General features: G+C 41.9%; 1 protein-coding gene across 2 annotated transcripts in view; it reads right to left on the bottom strand.

Moving 5' to 3' along the window:
• atg10 (ATG10 autophagy related 10 homolog (S. cerevisiae)) overlaps positions 1-11,911 on the bottom strand; it is a 35,701-nt gene extending 23,790 nt beyond the window's left edge. Inside the window, exons 1-2 of one of the 2 annotated variants that reach the window (XM_035379629.1) lie at positions 11,535-11,911; positions 564-692 (exon numbers count right to left, since the gene is read on the bottom strand). In XM_035379629.1, coding sequence (XP_035235520.1) covers positions 564-692 — 129 coding nt within the window. In that variant the 5' untranslated portion in view covers positions 11,535-11,911. Of the gene's footprint in view, positions 1-563; positions 693-11,445; positions 11,468-11,534 lie in introns of those variants that run through there. The other variant, XM_035379630.1, reaches the window with a different exon arrangement.
• Positions 11,912-12,841: the final 930 nt, after the last annotated feature.

Raw genomic sequence — 12,841 nt, 5'->3', positions numbered from 1 at the left:
CGTTAGACATTAACAAAAATAATAAACCTCACAACATCACAGGAGCTGGAAGGGGACACAACCAACAATGAAACGGGTGACAATAATCTCTCCCACAAAAAACTACGAAATGCAAACTCTGCAGTTATGAGTAACGGTGGACATCTCCATGGACTCTTTTAACCATTCGAAGAGTACACTATTTGACTGGACCGCAACAGCGGGGCCAGCCATACAAACGCCACTCCATTGGTCGGCCGAGTTATGAAGTTACATCATTGGTCGGCCGGAGAGGTCCAGCCATATACTAGGTTTTGACCTGGTCTTGTTAGGATGTTTCTTCAAAATTCCAAGACTGTTTTTGAACTCCACTGCTTTCAATTACCAGTGCTGATTGTGACATCAGCATTAGAATACTCAATTACAAACATTCTATTCACTTATACACGATGATACACTTGAAAGGGTTAATTACATGCAGCCAGAGGCAGAGGGGAGTGCTCATAAGGGAGTAGCCAGGCACTGTGCGTGACCAGGGCAGGCCATGGGGCCCTCGAGCAGCAGAGGAGAGGGACACTGCATACCTTCACCTCCTCCCAGCTCCATCCATCATTGAGGGCGTGGGAGTGCTGGACAAAACACCGGCAGGCCCGGCGGAAGGTCTCCTCGTCCAGGTGGAGAGCACTCGTCCCCTTTCCCCTCTCTCCTGTCATCTGCAGCGAAGAGAAAGCCAGTCAGTGAAATCCCATTAAAGGGGGGAAGGGAGGCAGACAGACAGACAGACTGACTGACTGACTGACTCACCCACTGACTCACTCGCTCCAAGTCTTACGCCCCCTCCCACTCACTGAGGCCAACGTTCCAGCATCCACACAGGCAGAGACGCAGACAGCAGCGTAACTGGGACTCCAGGGTCCAGCCTCATGAGACCCTGCCCCCAGGGTTACCGTAACAACACATTTCCATGTGACCCACTGTCCCTCTCGTCTCTTCAACCTGACGCGGATTTGTCATTTAGATGAGAGCCCTGACAGGTGGATTCAACTGCTTGAGTTACATTAATGCTGATGTCTTAAGGTTATAGCTGCTTGTTTTGTTCAGCAAACAAGTTATTTATGACCTTTAGACATAAGAAGGCTATTATTGTGGCAATTTCTCTACTTCAGCACAAACATCTGTTAGCCATGTAGAGGGCAGAGGGCTTATTGAATGCTACATAAAATTAACATTTGATATAAAATGGAGGTGCTAATGAACATATGGTTATTCACTTAAACATTAATGGCTGTCTGTCAGTAGTGCTTATTAGTTTAACAACTGATATGCCTTTTTAAAGGGTGTATATAAAACATGGCATTATTTTTTATTTTGGGCTTTTGCAGAACACTTTCCTGTTTCAGCATGACAATTGCCCCGGGCACACAGCAAGGTCCATATAGAAATGGTTTTGACAAGAACGCTGTGGAAGAACTTGACTGGCCAGCACAGAGCCCTAACCCACAGAGCCCTGACCTCAATCCCACCCGACACCTTTGGGATCATATGGAAAGCCAACTGCAAACCCCCATTTGAACTACTTACCTGAAAATGGTAGCACCAGACCACTGTGTTAAGTATACTGCTATCTGGACTCACACACCCTCACATTGGCCACCCTGGCATGATAGACTATTCAGTTCTTTTTAATCAAATGTCCTTTTGTGATCTGATTTCAAAGACCAGGCATGGTACTGGTCATTTTGGAGAATCAATTTACTAGGGGAGCAGAGCAGAGAGAGCTTTTATGGGGTGTGTGCACTTCACAGTGATTGGGAGAGATCAGATATGCCCACAGAATGTACGTGTCAATGGCACTATTCCAGTGTTATTTCTTTAAAGAGTCACTGCATGGTATAGATCAATAGGAAGCATAAGAAAGACTGCAGCCTGGATACAATCAGTATTTGTCCTTAACTGTGACTTACAAATAAAGCGTTCAATTCTTCAGGACAACCCGCTATGCAGCAATGTTTTTCGGCTGATGAAGTTACATGTTGCTGTTCACCGACAAGATGATGCCATGAGTTTTCATGCAAGTTTTGTTGGGAGCAGTCAGCCGAACTTTAAATGTTAAAGATAAACCAGATGCTTGGCATCGGAAATGTGTCAACCAGATGCGTCTCTGCACATTGTTCACACACCTTATGTAAAATAGCGTAAGTGTTTTCTTCTGCAGACACCCAAAAAAAAAACCCCAAAAAAACATCTGTCTTGCTTTTTTTTTTTTAAACAACTGCTTCGGCGCTACAACGATGGAGGCTCTGGCAGATCACCTCAAGCGTGCCCGCAGCGGTACTTCTTTACCAATCTCGGCAACTTGACGAATCCAGTTAAACGTGGCGAATCTAATGAACTGAAACTGAGTCTCGGGTTCAGCCGGAGTTTGTCATTTCGAAAAGCAAACGCCCTCCGCCCGGCCGCCGGGAGCTCACGTCGCCGTGCAAGTTCCGGCGCTTTCCGTCGGCGAGTTTCACCCTCCCTGTCCCTACCGCCGGCGAACGCCAGCCGCCCGCCTCATACTGAGCTCATCAGTATGCAGGGTGCACGCCCAGGAGCGTAGATCATCAGGAATTTCACCCACTGAAAAACCTGCTCAGAATATAGAAAAGGTTTTTTTTTTTTATATTGTGCCTAATTGTGACAGGAATGTAACTGATTGGGTGGCTTAGAGTATGTCTATATGTGTGTGTGTGTGTGTGTGTGTGCGTATGCATGCATATTTCTGTCACTTGTTCTCATCAGTTCCAAAAGGTTCTGAGCATTCATTACAATGCCAAACCAAGTCTTCAGAGCTACTATGATAATATAATCTGCAAAGAGAGAGCCACCCTGAGTGTAATATTTGACTGCCCCCACGTTGTTTCATTTCACAAAGTACACTGAATTACAAGATTTTGATTCAGCATTACCTCTACAAAAAGGCACGTTAACAAAAGTATATTTGTAGCTACTAATATGTACAGCACCATAATTAAAGTTATTCTTGATGGAGATTGAATTTAATCACATACTTGTAATGAAAACCAGTACACAGGTGTTTGAAAAACATGCATAAATGAGTACAACATAAAGTTATTCATCAATATGTACAATAATGTGTGTTGTACTCATTGAACCATTTTCTTAAGCAAACACGAGAAATAATATTAACTTTTCCATGCATTTTCTGTGCAAATAAATCTAAGTGAGATGTTGTATTACACATCCATCTGCTACACTTGCCACTTAATGCCTAAAATGAAGTCACACTGAAATGATTTGAACGTGTGCGCGGGAGTAACCACCACACGACCTGCACAGTGACTACGACCTGCTCCTTTCCGCGTGAATAAGACATTGATTACGCTCGGCTGATGCTTTTCCCAATCCGAAGTATTTTCTGGGCGATTCCAGCACGAAAACACTCGAGACTCCCCTCTAATTACGCACTTAATGGATACTTCATTACCAGCTGCAACGACACAATAAAGACACAATACGGGAAATCGCACCTGTCACACTGCCATCCACGAGAGGATTTGATATACAACTCCTCTTCCTCTGCCCCGTTAATCGGTGATTAGGGAGAGAGACAGAAAAGCAAAAGCCGTGCTTATTAAACAGGCTATTAAACCGCGCCGCAATCGTGCTGTCACAGGCTTCTTACGCAATTTGTTCGACGGCTTTAACATCCTCAAACACTTAAAGGATAACAGATTGCGCGCGCAAGTTAATTGTGTCTACAGTAAACTGACGCGATTTCTCAGACTCTAATGGGACTCGAAGGCGCCGGCAGAACGCCGCCAAGATCTGCGCTGTGCTTCTGAAGGTTCGAAATATAACGGAACGTTTGAAAAAGAAAATACAAATACGGCCCTACAGAAATTTTTCAGTCACTTCTAATGGAACAAATTCTCGCGCATTCAGGTTTGGCTTTAGTCAGATTTAGCGATCGGAAAACCGTGCGCAGGCCAAAGCCTCATACATCACACTTTCAAGGTCAATAATTGAACACAGAGGAGCTAATTCTTTCATCAAGATTATGCTTTGATTCAATAGTCCTACTCTCAGAGACAAATGTACAGCCATACTTCTTTGATGGATTCCACAGCTTTGAAACACAGCGTACACCACCACCACCCCACCACCCCCACCCCCAAACATTACTTCTGTTATTAAATGTTATGAATCTTTTATAGCACAGTTTTATAGTCAGTGTCTGACTCTTGAATAACAGGAACATTTGTTTACAGGACAGTGAGGCTTCCGGTTCCAGTCTCAAGTCGAACGCTCTTGTTGGGCCCTTTGAGGCATATGCAGCAAATGAATGAAAAATATCCAGCTGTATAATTTGATCTGATGAAAAACACCTTTTCAACATACAAAAATGACAAGTTACTCGCACATAGCCTACAAAGCAGCTGTCTATAAGTCATTCATTCAAATATAAGCCTACCATTAAGTATTGATATCAAAATTGAGCCAAGTTACAGGAAACAATATTGGCTATCTTAGCTCACACATAGTTTCAAGTAACTTGGCCCTGTTTTTTAATCTTACCATCTGACAGTGTGCTCATTCAAACTTTGTGTCACGTCATTTTGCATGTGTACATGATGTTTTGATTGGCTGGTGTAGCTAAATGTCCAATGGGGAGACGTATTGTTTGTGGGCCTGGGGAAATTCCTGCCTGATTACATCATCACAAAAAGAAGAAGGAGGGAAAAACACAAAATCCCGTAAATTTGGGCCTTTATTGTGCGGACGTGTGACGTTGTGTGTGAATTCTGTCTGTTGACAGGAGGTCAGAAGGTACAGAAATTAACGTTTTAAAGGGATGAGAGTCTGTGGTCATTGTGTTTATTTCAGTAGGAAACCCTGAAAAGTGCCAAACTCTCTGTGCTGTACAGGTATGGGGCATGCTGCCCCACCAAGCTGTAACTTGGCGGGATGGCATACCTGCCATCCCAATACTACATACGGTAATATGATAATATTAAGGGCCACCTGCTCAGCAAAATAATAATGATGATGACGATGATGATGATGAAGTATAAGAAGAATAAAAATGATTATTTTCACAATGCTCCAACTTATCTTGGTATAGTTAAAAGTTCTTCCTGGTGCCTGTCGCGACAACCACTGAATAAATCTGACAAATCTGTGCTAGTTAACATGGGCAGAACCGTTTGTCATTCTCCTCACCGCATATGGAGCGTGTTTCCAGAGGCCTGATGCGGCTGCTGAATCACCCCGTGTCTACCGGGATCCGGACTGACAGGGATCTGGCTTCAATTATCTGGGAGGAAGTGACAGCGCGGCCATGGGCCAAACAGCCGTCTGCTCCGCAGAGCCCGCCCCTCTCTCTCCCCCCCGCCGCCCTCCCCAACCAGAGGTAGACTCGAAGCGGACAAAGCCATGCCTGGGTAGACCTCGGCATTCTAGCCAGAACTGGTGCACGGATAGGTTTAGGAGGAAACAGTGAGACATGTCACACCCAATATTTTCATACGTTAGACTAGCTAGTATGTTTGTGAGTTTTTTTCTGTTTTTTTTTTTTGGGGGGGGGGGGGGGGCGTGAGGTTGCTAATGCGCACCTGGTGGGATAGAGATCATGGACTGGAGCAGGAGAGATTGCAATCCCAAAGGGCACTTATGATTTTGGCCTATAATATTAGGCCTCCACAAAAATATTTTCCAAGACATTTCGGCTATTTTCTCATTTTCATCAAAAAACTCAGGTTTTCCAGGACGTGTGGGAACCCTCTAAAAGATAAGGCCGGCGTAATTTCATATTTTTCTTACAGTCGATATCCAGGAAAAGACCGAAATCTAGGCCACAATTAAATTATCCTACAAACAAGTTGGCCTATTGTCCGTCTAGCCAACACCAGATATAGCCTAACCAATATCCCCAAAGTTAGAACTCTATTGTTGTCCAAAAACTACTAAAACAAGTCAAACACACACTAATGTCTCTTCGGTCATCATTACAATGTACTCTTTACCAAAACAACTTTCTGAAGTGAAAATTGTGCTTTTTCTGTTTTATTTTGGGCTTGCCTATTCACTACTGCATCAAATGTATACAAATGTACAGCACCAACGTAGTCTGAAAATAGTCCCCATCGAAATGAACAATTTCCTCCATTTTGAAGTAAATTTTGGAAAACCAAAACTAGCTATGCTTTTCGTGATAATAGGACGCGTTTTCTGAAAATAGAAATATGTCTTTCTATGCTGTATTCAATTATTCTAGTGCACAATTTCGTGAGTAGCTTTCAGGTTGAGCAGCCCCCCAACCACAGAAGGAGAATAAGGCAGCCAGCAATTTGTGTCTGGAGCAGGAGCGATTTGCGTGTGGATCGGAGTGCACAAATGGCATGAGAAAAAACTGTTTGAAATAATCAAAAACTTAAAAAAGGAATCTCACAAACTTTCATCACTGAATGCACTTGTATCTCTTGATCTGGAAATGCAGATTCAACACTTCACAAGCCAAAAAAAACACATGCACAATTTGGAAACATATTTTTGGTTTTCATATACAAAGTATGAGGCATTCGTGCAAAAGGGAAAATATGCATTCACAAATATGTATGTATTTGCACAAATAAATGCACATTCATTTAAATGATAATTTACAAAACACAAGTTTAGAGATATTGGTTTGTGGATAGAGAAACCCATTTGTGACTCTTATTTATGTATCATGTCAATAATATTGAGACTAATAACTCTCCATAGAAAACTCCTCAAGGTCGCAATAACCTAGAGAGGAGGGGGTCAGTCCCATTTACCCCCTTGACACAGTGGAGCCAGAACCCCGCTGGTGTGAACAGGAGCCAAAATCGGACTTGCCATGGTAAAGCTTGACTGCGTCTCCATCTCTGCAATAAGATCTGTGGCCTATGACATGAAGTTGAATGATGGGGTGCTCGCCAGTCAACTGCAAAGCTCATAACCTTACAGGACTAGAAGTCCAGTTATGTCGGCACTCTGATATGGCATAAGTATGGCCAAACTCCAGGGATGTGCTTTCCTAATAAGTGGATGGTCAGTTACTTATTCTAATGAGACATGATCTTGTGTAGATGGGGCTTCAATTGGAGGAACGAAGAACACTTGGAGCCACATTTAACAGGGTTGCTTCAGAGCACGTAATAGCCTATGTGCTTGTTTTATCACCTTTTCCCATTCAGGATGGCATGGACATTTCAGACTGAATGTGTAAATAACAGCAATTATTAATAAACAAAAAACAACTTTAAACTTTAATACATGGAACTGGGAAATGAAAGAAACGGGAACTCCTTTTAATGCGCTCCTTTTAGTACTACTTCAAAGAGAGCTAGCTACTTGCACTCTCATTGCGCTGGAGTTACTGGATCAGACAGGAAAGTATCTTGCATAAGACGCCGAATAGCCGTGAGGAGCAGGGGGCAGCGCTAAACTACTGAGATGGGCACAGCTTCAGTCTGCCTCTTGTCTCGGGCCATTATGCAGAACAGGCCTCACCCACTGCGCTGCATGCTAATGCAGCAGGGAGGCGCATTTAGCTGACAGTTTATTCTGCCGTGGTGCTCTACCGAAGGAGGCAGGCGTTTGTTTCTTCATGCTGCGATAGGAAATTCTAAATAGTTATAGATAAGCATCACGGCCTTTCATTTGCTTTGCCCCTTTCTCTTTAATTTGATTATACACACAAGCGCACGCACGCACGCACGCACGCCAGCACGTACACACAGGGCTGCTGGGTCAAATTCCTTGGCCTGGGGCCAAAATTACATTATTCACTGTCCTGGCCAATAATATTTGTCACAAGTTCATAGACCACTGGGACACCCACCGCCCTCCCCCCAGCAGCCCCTCCCTTCGCCTCCAGAGCCAAGGACAACATACCCAGTTGTGTCCCCCCTAAAGGTGGCCCTGCACACACTTTAAACTTTAAATTTCTAAATTTTAATATTTAACTAATTCAGAAGGGCTACTTTCACAACTTCAGTAATTTAGTACTATTAATCTGAATCTTTAAAAGGTATATGACAAATTCATCCACATCTACACTACCAAGGAATCCATGGGGGTGGTAGTCCAGTATGAGGAACTCCAGTAGTTACAGAAGCCACAAGGCATCAAGCTTCCTTAACAAGCATTTATTGCTTCAAGGGACAGATCAGCTTTTTACCAAACCATCACACACAAGGGATTGCATTTATATCATTTAGGCTATACAGCCCAATGGGAACAAATGTTCTTAAAAAAAGGAAGGAAAACATTTTCTGGCCTCACAGACTTTCAAAAATGATTTGCTCGAACTTGGCATAAAGGTTTATTTAACAAAGTTCTTGAAATTAATAGCGAGGATTAAATCCTGTGTACACAGGGACTAGCCTCTTACGATCAGTGTACACAGAAACCAGCCTCATTGAAAAAATAAAACTGTGTACACAGGGACCAGCCTCTATGACAAAATAAGAACTGGGTACTTAGCAACCACCCTCTATGAACCGTATACAGAAACAAGCCTCTATGACATAGCCTAATTAGAGCTGCATTCAGAGACCAGACGACGATGACATAATAATTATTACATAGGAATTATGCAAGTGTGGAATCACAATCTTTTCTTCGCTCACGAACATAGCCAGAAACTTATCTCTGCACCAAACTCTAATCAATCCTCATATGAATAAGTAACCACAATGTAACAATAAAGCTATATTAGAAAATCATGTTGTTCACTAAACATGTACCAAGATATAGTGCAGCATGCTACTCAAAAGAGAACAATAGTTCAAAGAATACATTGAATGTCCATTTATATTTAGGCCTACATGTAGGCAACCTCTGGGTCCATTTTCTACCCAAAAAGGCTGTCTGTAGGCTCAATTGCATTAATTCATGCTTCAATAAAACATTTGTGTTACTATTTATACCTCAGACCTAGATCCCCTGTAGCAGAGGCATTTTTGTGCGGTTTGGTGTCTTTAAAGGACAATTGTCGGTTTATATATGCCACATATGACTTTTAACATATATTTATAGATCATTATGCAATGTAACTGGACATAATTTCATGAAAATATCTGAAGTATGCACTAATGGTTTACGCAAACAAGCAAACTCTTTACAATGGAAAGAATGGGAAATGGTTTGGGATGTGGCAATTCTATGCAAATGCCCAAATTACGTGACAATCCATTAAGCAATTAAGTGGATTCTACTGTACTAACCTACACTGCTGGGGCAGGCTGAACTGTGAAATGGAATTCCGAAAAGCCTATAATCTTGTGTTGGCTGCAAGTAGTAACACCAGTGACAAAATATAGATGGTGTAAGCATTCTTTGAGTGAAAGTATAAAAATAATTTAAATAGAGTAAACTGGCATTTGTGTGGATTCATTTAGTTATAAGGTTAATTAATATTGTGCCCAAAGTTTTGAGTGGCAAAACTTAAACACATTTCAAGACATATTACAATTCCAAATATTATTCCTGTAGAATGACCCCTTACAATGTGTAAATCCTTCAATATAAGCTATATTTCCTCCCAATCCCAGCACTTGCAACAAGTAACCCTTCAATAAATATTTCAATTGATCCAATTCTTTTTATTGTCACGCATTTAGTTTTTTATAGCCTACATCTCAATGCATTGTGGTGGCCCCTTGGAAACCCAGAACTTCTAAACGTACCTAAATATAGGGAGACGACACGTCGACTTGACAACGACAGCAAAGCCAGACCGACTGCAGTGGCGGCTGCACAAAGTCACCACCTCTGGCCTATTTTGAGCCAGGAAAAAACCCACAATCTTCTGGATTCTGTGCTTGTTGATTAATCACATTCAAATCATCATTTAGTAGACAAACGGAAATTATTTTTTAATGGACGGCATGTTTCATTAACCAAATAAATAATTTATATTATTCATTTTGTTCTGACCTTTGCATTACAGCAATGAATAAATGGAAAGTTTATTACATGAAACACTTCATAACCAGAATATGGCAGTGCATCAGGTGTCTGGCATTATGGGTAAGGATGTGGATTCAAGCATTTTTCAGGAGTTCTCTGGGTGATATTTCTTGTTCAACTTCAGTATCACTGTCAACAAAGAGTTTTCCTTTTGGAGAAAAAGGGAACTTTAAAGAAGAACATCTGGGGGGGGGGTTCTAAGCTTCTAAAAGCTTTTTTCCCCCACATACATTTTAACCTGTTTTTCTTTGCACTCAATTTGAAATTCCCAGTAGTTTCAGTCAATTCATGAGTTCCCCTCTAAAGCAGCTGCTCCCAGCCAGTGCTTGCTTGCTCGCTTCCACACTCTCTCTCTCTCTCTGCAGTCCCACTAGCTGGCCTCCGCAGCTATAGGAATACGCTGATTGGTCAGAGAACTTGCTAATACCCAAATAGACAGGCTCATCCCCTGACACTCTAACCCTCCCTGCTGTTCTACCAGCCACAATCCGCATGGGCACAGTCTGGATTTCTGGGGCAGGTCACTAAACGTAAAGCCAGTGCTTTAACAGGACAAATCACCCAGAATTCCCTTATTCCCAAAGGTTATGACCAAATTCCTGCCTGTCCAAAATGCTTTAGCTGATATTATTACTAAAAAAAGGCAAGTATAAACAACTGTTAGATATGACACCGACTCTCAGATGTAATAGCTTGGGAAACGTGAGAAATAAGTAACTATTTGCACTTATAAAGTTGTCCAATATTTACATTTCAGTTTGGCAGTGCAAATGTCATTGTGCATTGTCCACAGCCAGTAGCTAAGTGCTTCACCACAGAGTAGCTACACACCTACGATAACTAAAATACATCTAGGCCTATTTGAGTACGGCTAACGAGGGTGGCTGTTGTGTCAGCAATCCCGAAGAATCCACTGTGCATCCTACGCGAGCGTCAACATGGACGAAGAGGGAGAACGAGTGCGAGACTAAACAGATAGCCAACATGTCTGTGTTGTATTCTGATCTGAACCAACGATGCTATCTCGTACGCGCCGCAACATATCGAAACTGTGACGGTTCTGCCTTGTTTTTAGCAAACGTGACCTCAAAACAGCCTGCCTGCCCTCCAGTCAAAGTTCACTGTACTGACGACACCAACCCACTCTCACCTTTTCTAAAAGTAATGTACTGGTACTGGGAGGCTAACAGCTATTTCCTGTCACAAAAGCACGACTAACGTTTTGCATTTGATTCACTTAACAATGCATATTGAGAATATTTTAAAATAATATAAATAGATCCTATACTTTTGACCTATTATAACTAAACTGACTTGATTTCCGAATAAACGTCTAAATACAGAATTAAGCCGTATAAATATACATTGCATTCTGAAATTGACGGGTCCCGTTTGCTAGCGGATGAATCGTGCAAAGCTCCTGGCTAGATTTCGTATTTCCCCAACAAGTAAAGCAACCACACTCGCCTGCATCCCGCTTTAAAGACATTCAGACATCAGTTTAGCCACACAACTTTCACACTGATACAAAATGTTCTGCAAAACTCGTCTCTTACCGGTGAACTTCCGGGATACCAAAAGCGGAGGGGAGATGACGGAACAGCAAATGCTATTCGGTGCAGGCGGTTTCAAGACGCCCTTTCGTGAGGAATAACTGTAGACCATGGAGGTCCCTCCAACACGTCTGCAATGTGCAAGGGAGAAGCGGTTTCATAGAGTGGACCTGACACTTGATTAAAAACTGTTTCCCGTCAAACAGCAGTTATTTTTGGACACTCGCAGACCGTTGCGTGAATAAAAAATAGAAGCGTTCCTCTCAGTTCACCACGAGTAACTTTTGTAAACAGAAAACAGACACGATGTGTCTCGTCATTGTATATTACCGAGAAGAGGATCAAGAAACAGCTGTTGAAACTAATATTTCTCTGTCCTACTACTTTTGATTGCAATGTGTAGAAAAGTCGAAATCTATTAGGTAGGACGGTAATATTAGCTAACAGTGTACTGGTTGTTCTAATGACATTGTAGCCGACAGAGTATCCATTGTGCCACTGTAGTTAATTCACATTACTAGTATCGAACTTCATTTTATACATTGATTTATGTGTACATTTTAAAGACAACCACGTGAAAACGTGTTGGACTCACCAATCAACTTAAATTGAATTATTGAATTGCTGAATTATTGTGTTATTTATGGTGACAGCCTAGGTGATAAACTAAGTATGCAAAATGGAAGATAATCCAAGCAATACAGCCATCGTTATTAGTGCTGTCAATATTATGAGATCAAGCATGTAATAGTTCAGAAATACATTATAAAGTGGCATAATAGCTTTTCATTTATACCGTAATCAAAGGACTTCTCTTTTCAGCCAGCTGATGTATAAAATAAAATTTAAAAAGAAAACAGAAACAGAGAACCAGCTAGCCTGTTGTAAATAGATGTAAGGACATTTTGAACAGTTTGGTAATATTTTTTAAAAATTAAGGGGGTACATAGAAAACAGGATGATCAGCAGGGGCCCTTATTAAATATTAAAATTGAAACTGCCAAGAAAAACTCCCTTTTTTCCCCTCACATAAGCTAATGCACAGTGTTATGTCCCTGTGCATGTTGCTGTATCTCTCTCCCACTCTCTCTCTCTTTCTCCTTCTTTCTCGCTCTCTTTCCCTCTCTCCACAGACTGCTACCATTTGCCTTTCCTGCCATCAATCATTATAATTCTGCTATGTCCCTGCCCACCTTCCACCAATCAGAGGGCGAAGCCCAATTTAAAACATCCTGTGTTTTGCATTAATCCATTCATTCTGCTGTGTATCTGCCTAACTGTATCTGATTTTGTGTCAATCCATACTCGTA

Source organism: Anguilla anguilla, chromosome 10 (assembly GCF_013347855.1).
Source record: "Anguilla anguilla isolate fAngAng1 chromosome 10, fAngAng1.pri, whole genome shotgun sequence".
Taxonomy (NCBI): domain Eukaryota; kingdom Metazoa; phylum Chordata; class Actinopteri; order Anguilliformes; family Anguillidae; genus Anguilla; species Anguilla anguilla.
Note: the sequence above shows the minus strand (reverse complement) of the source record. Positions and strands in the feature narration are given on the sequence as shown.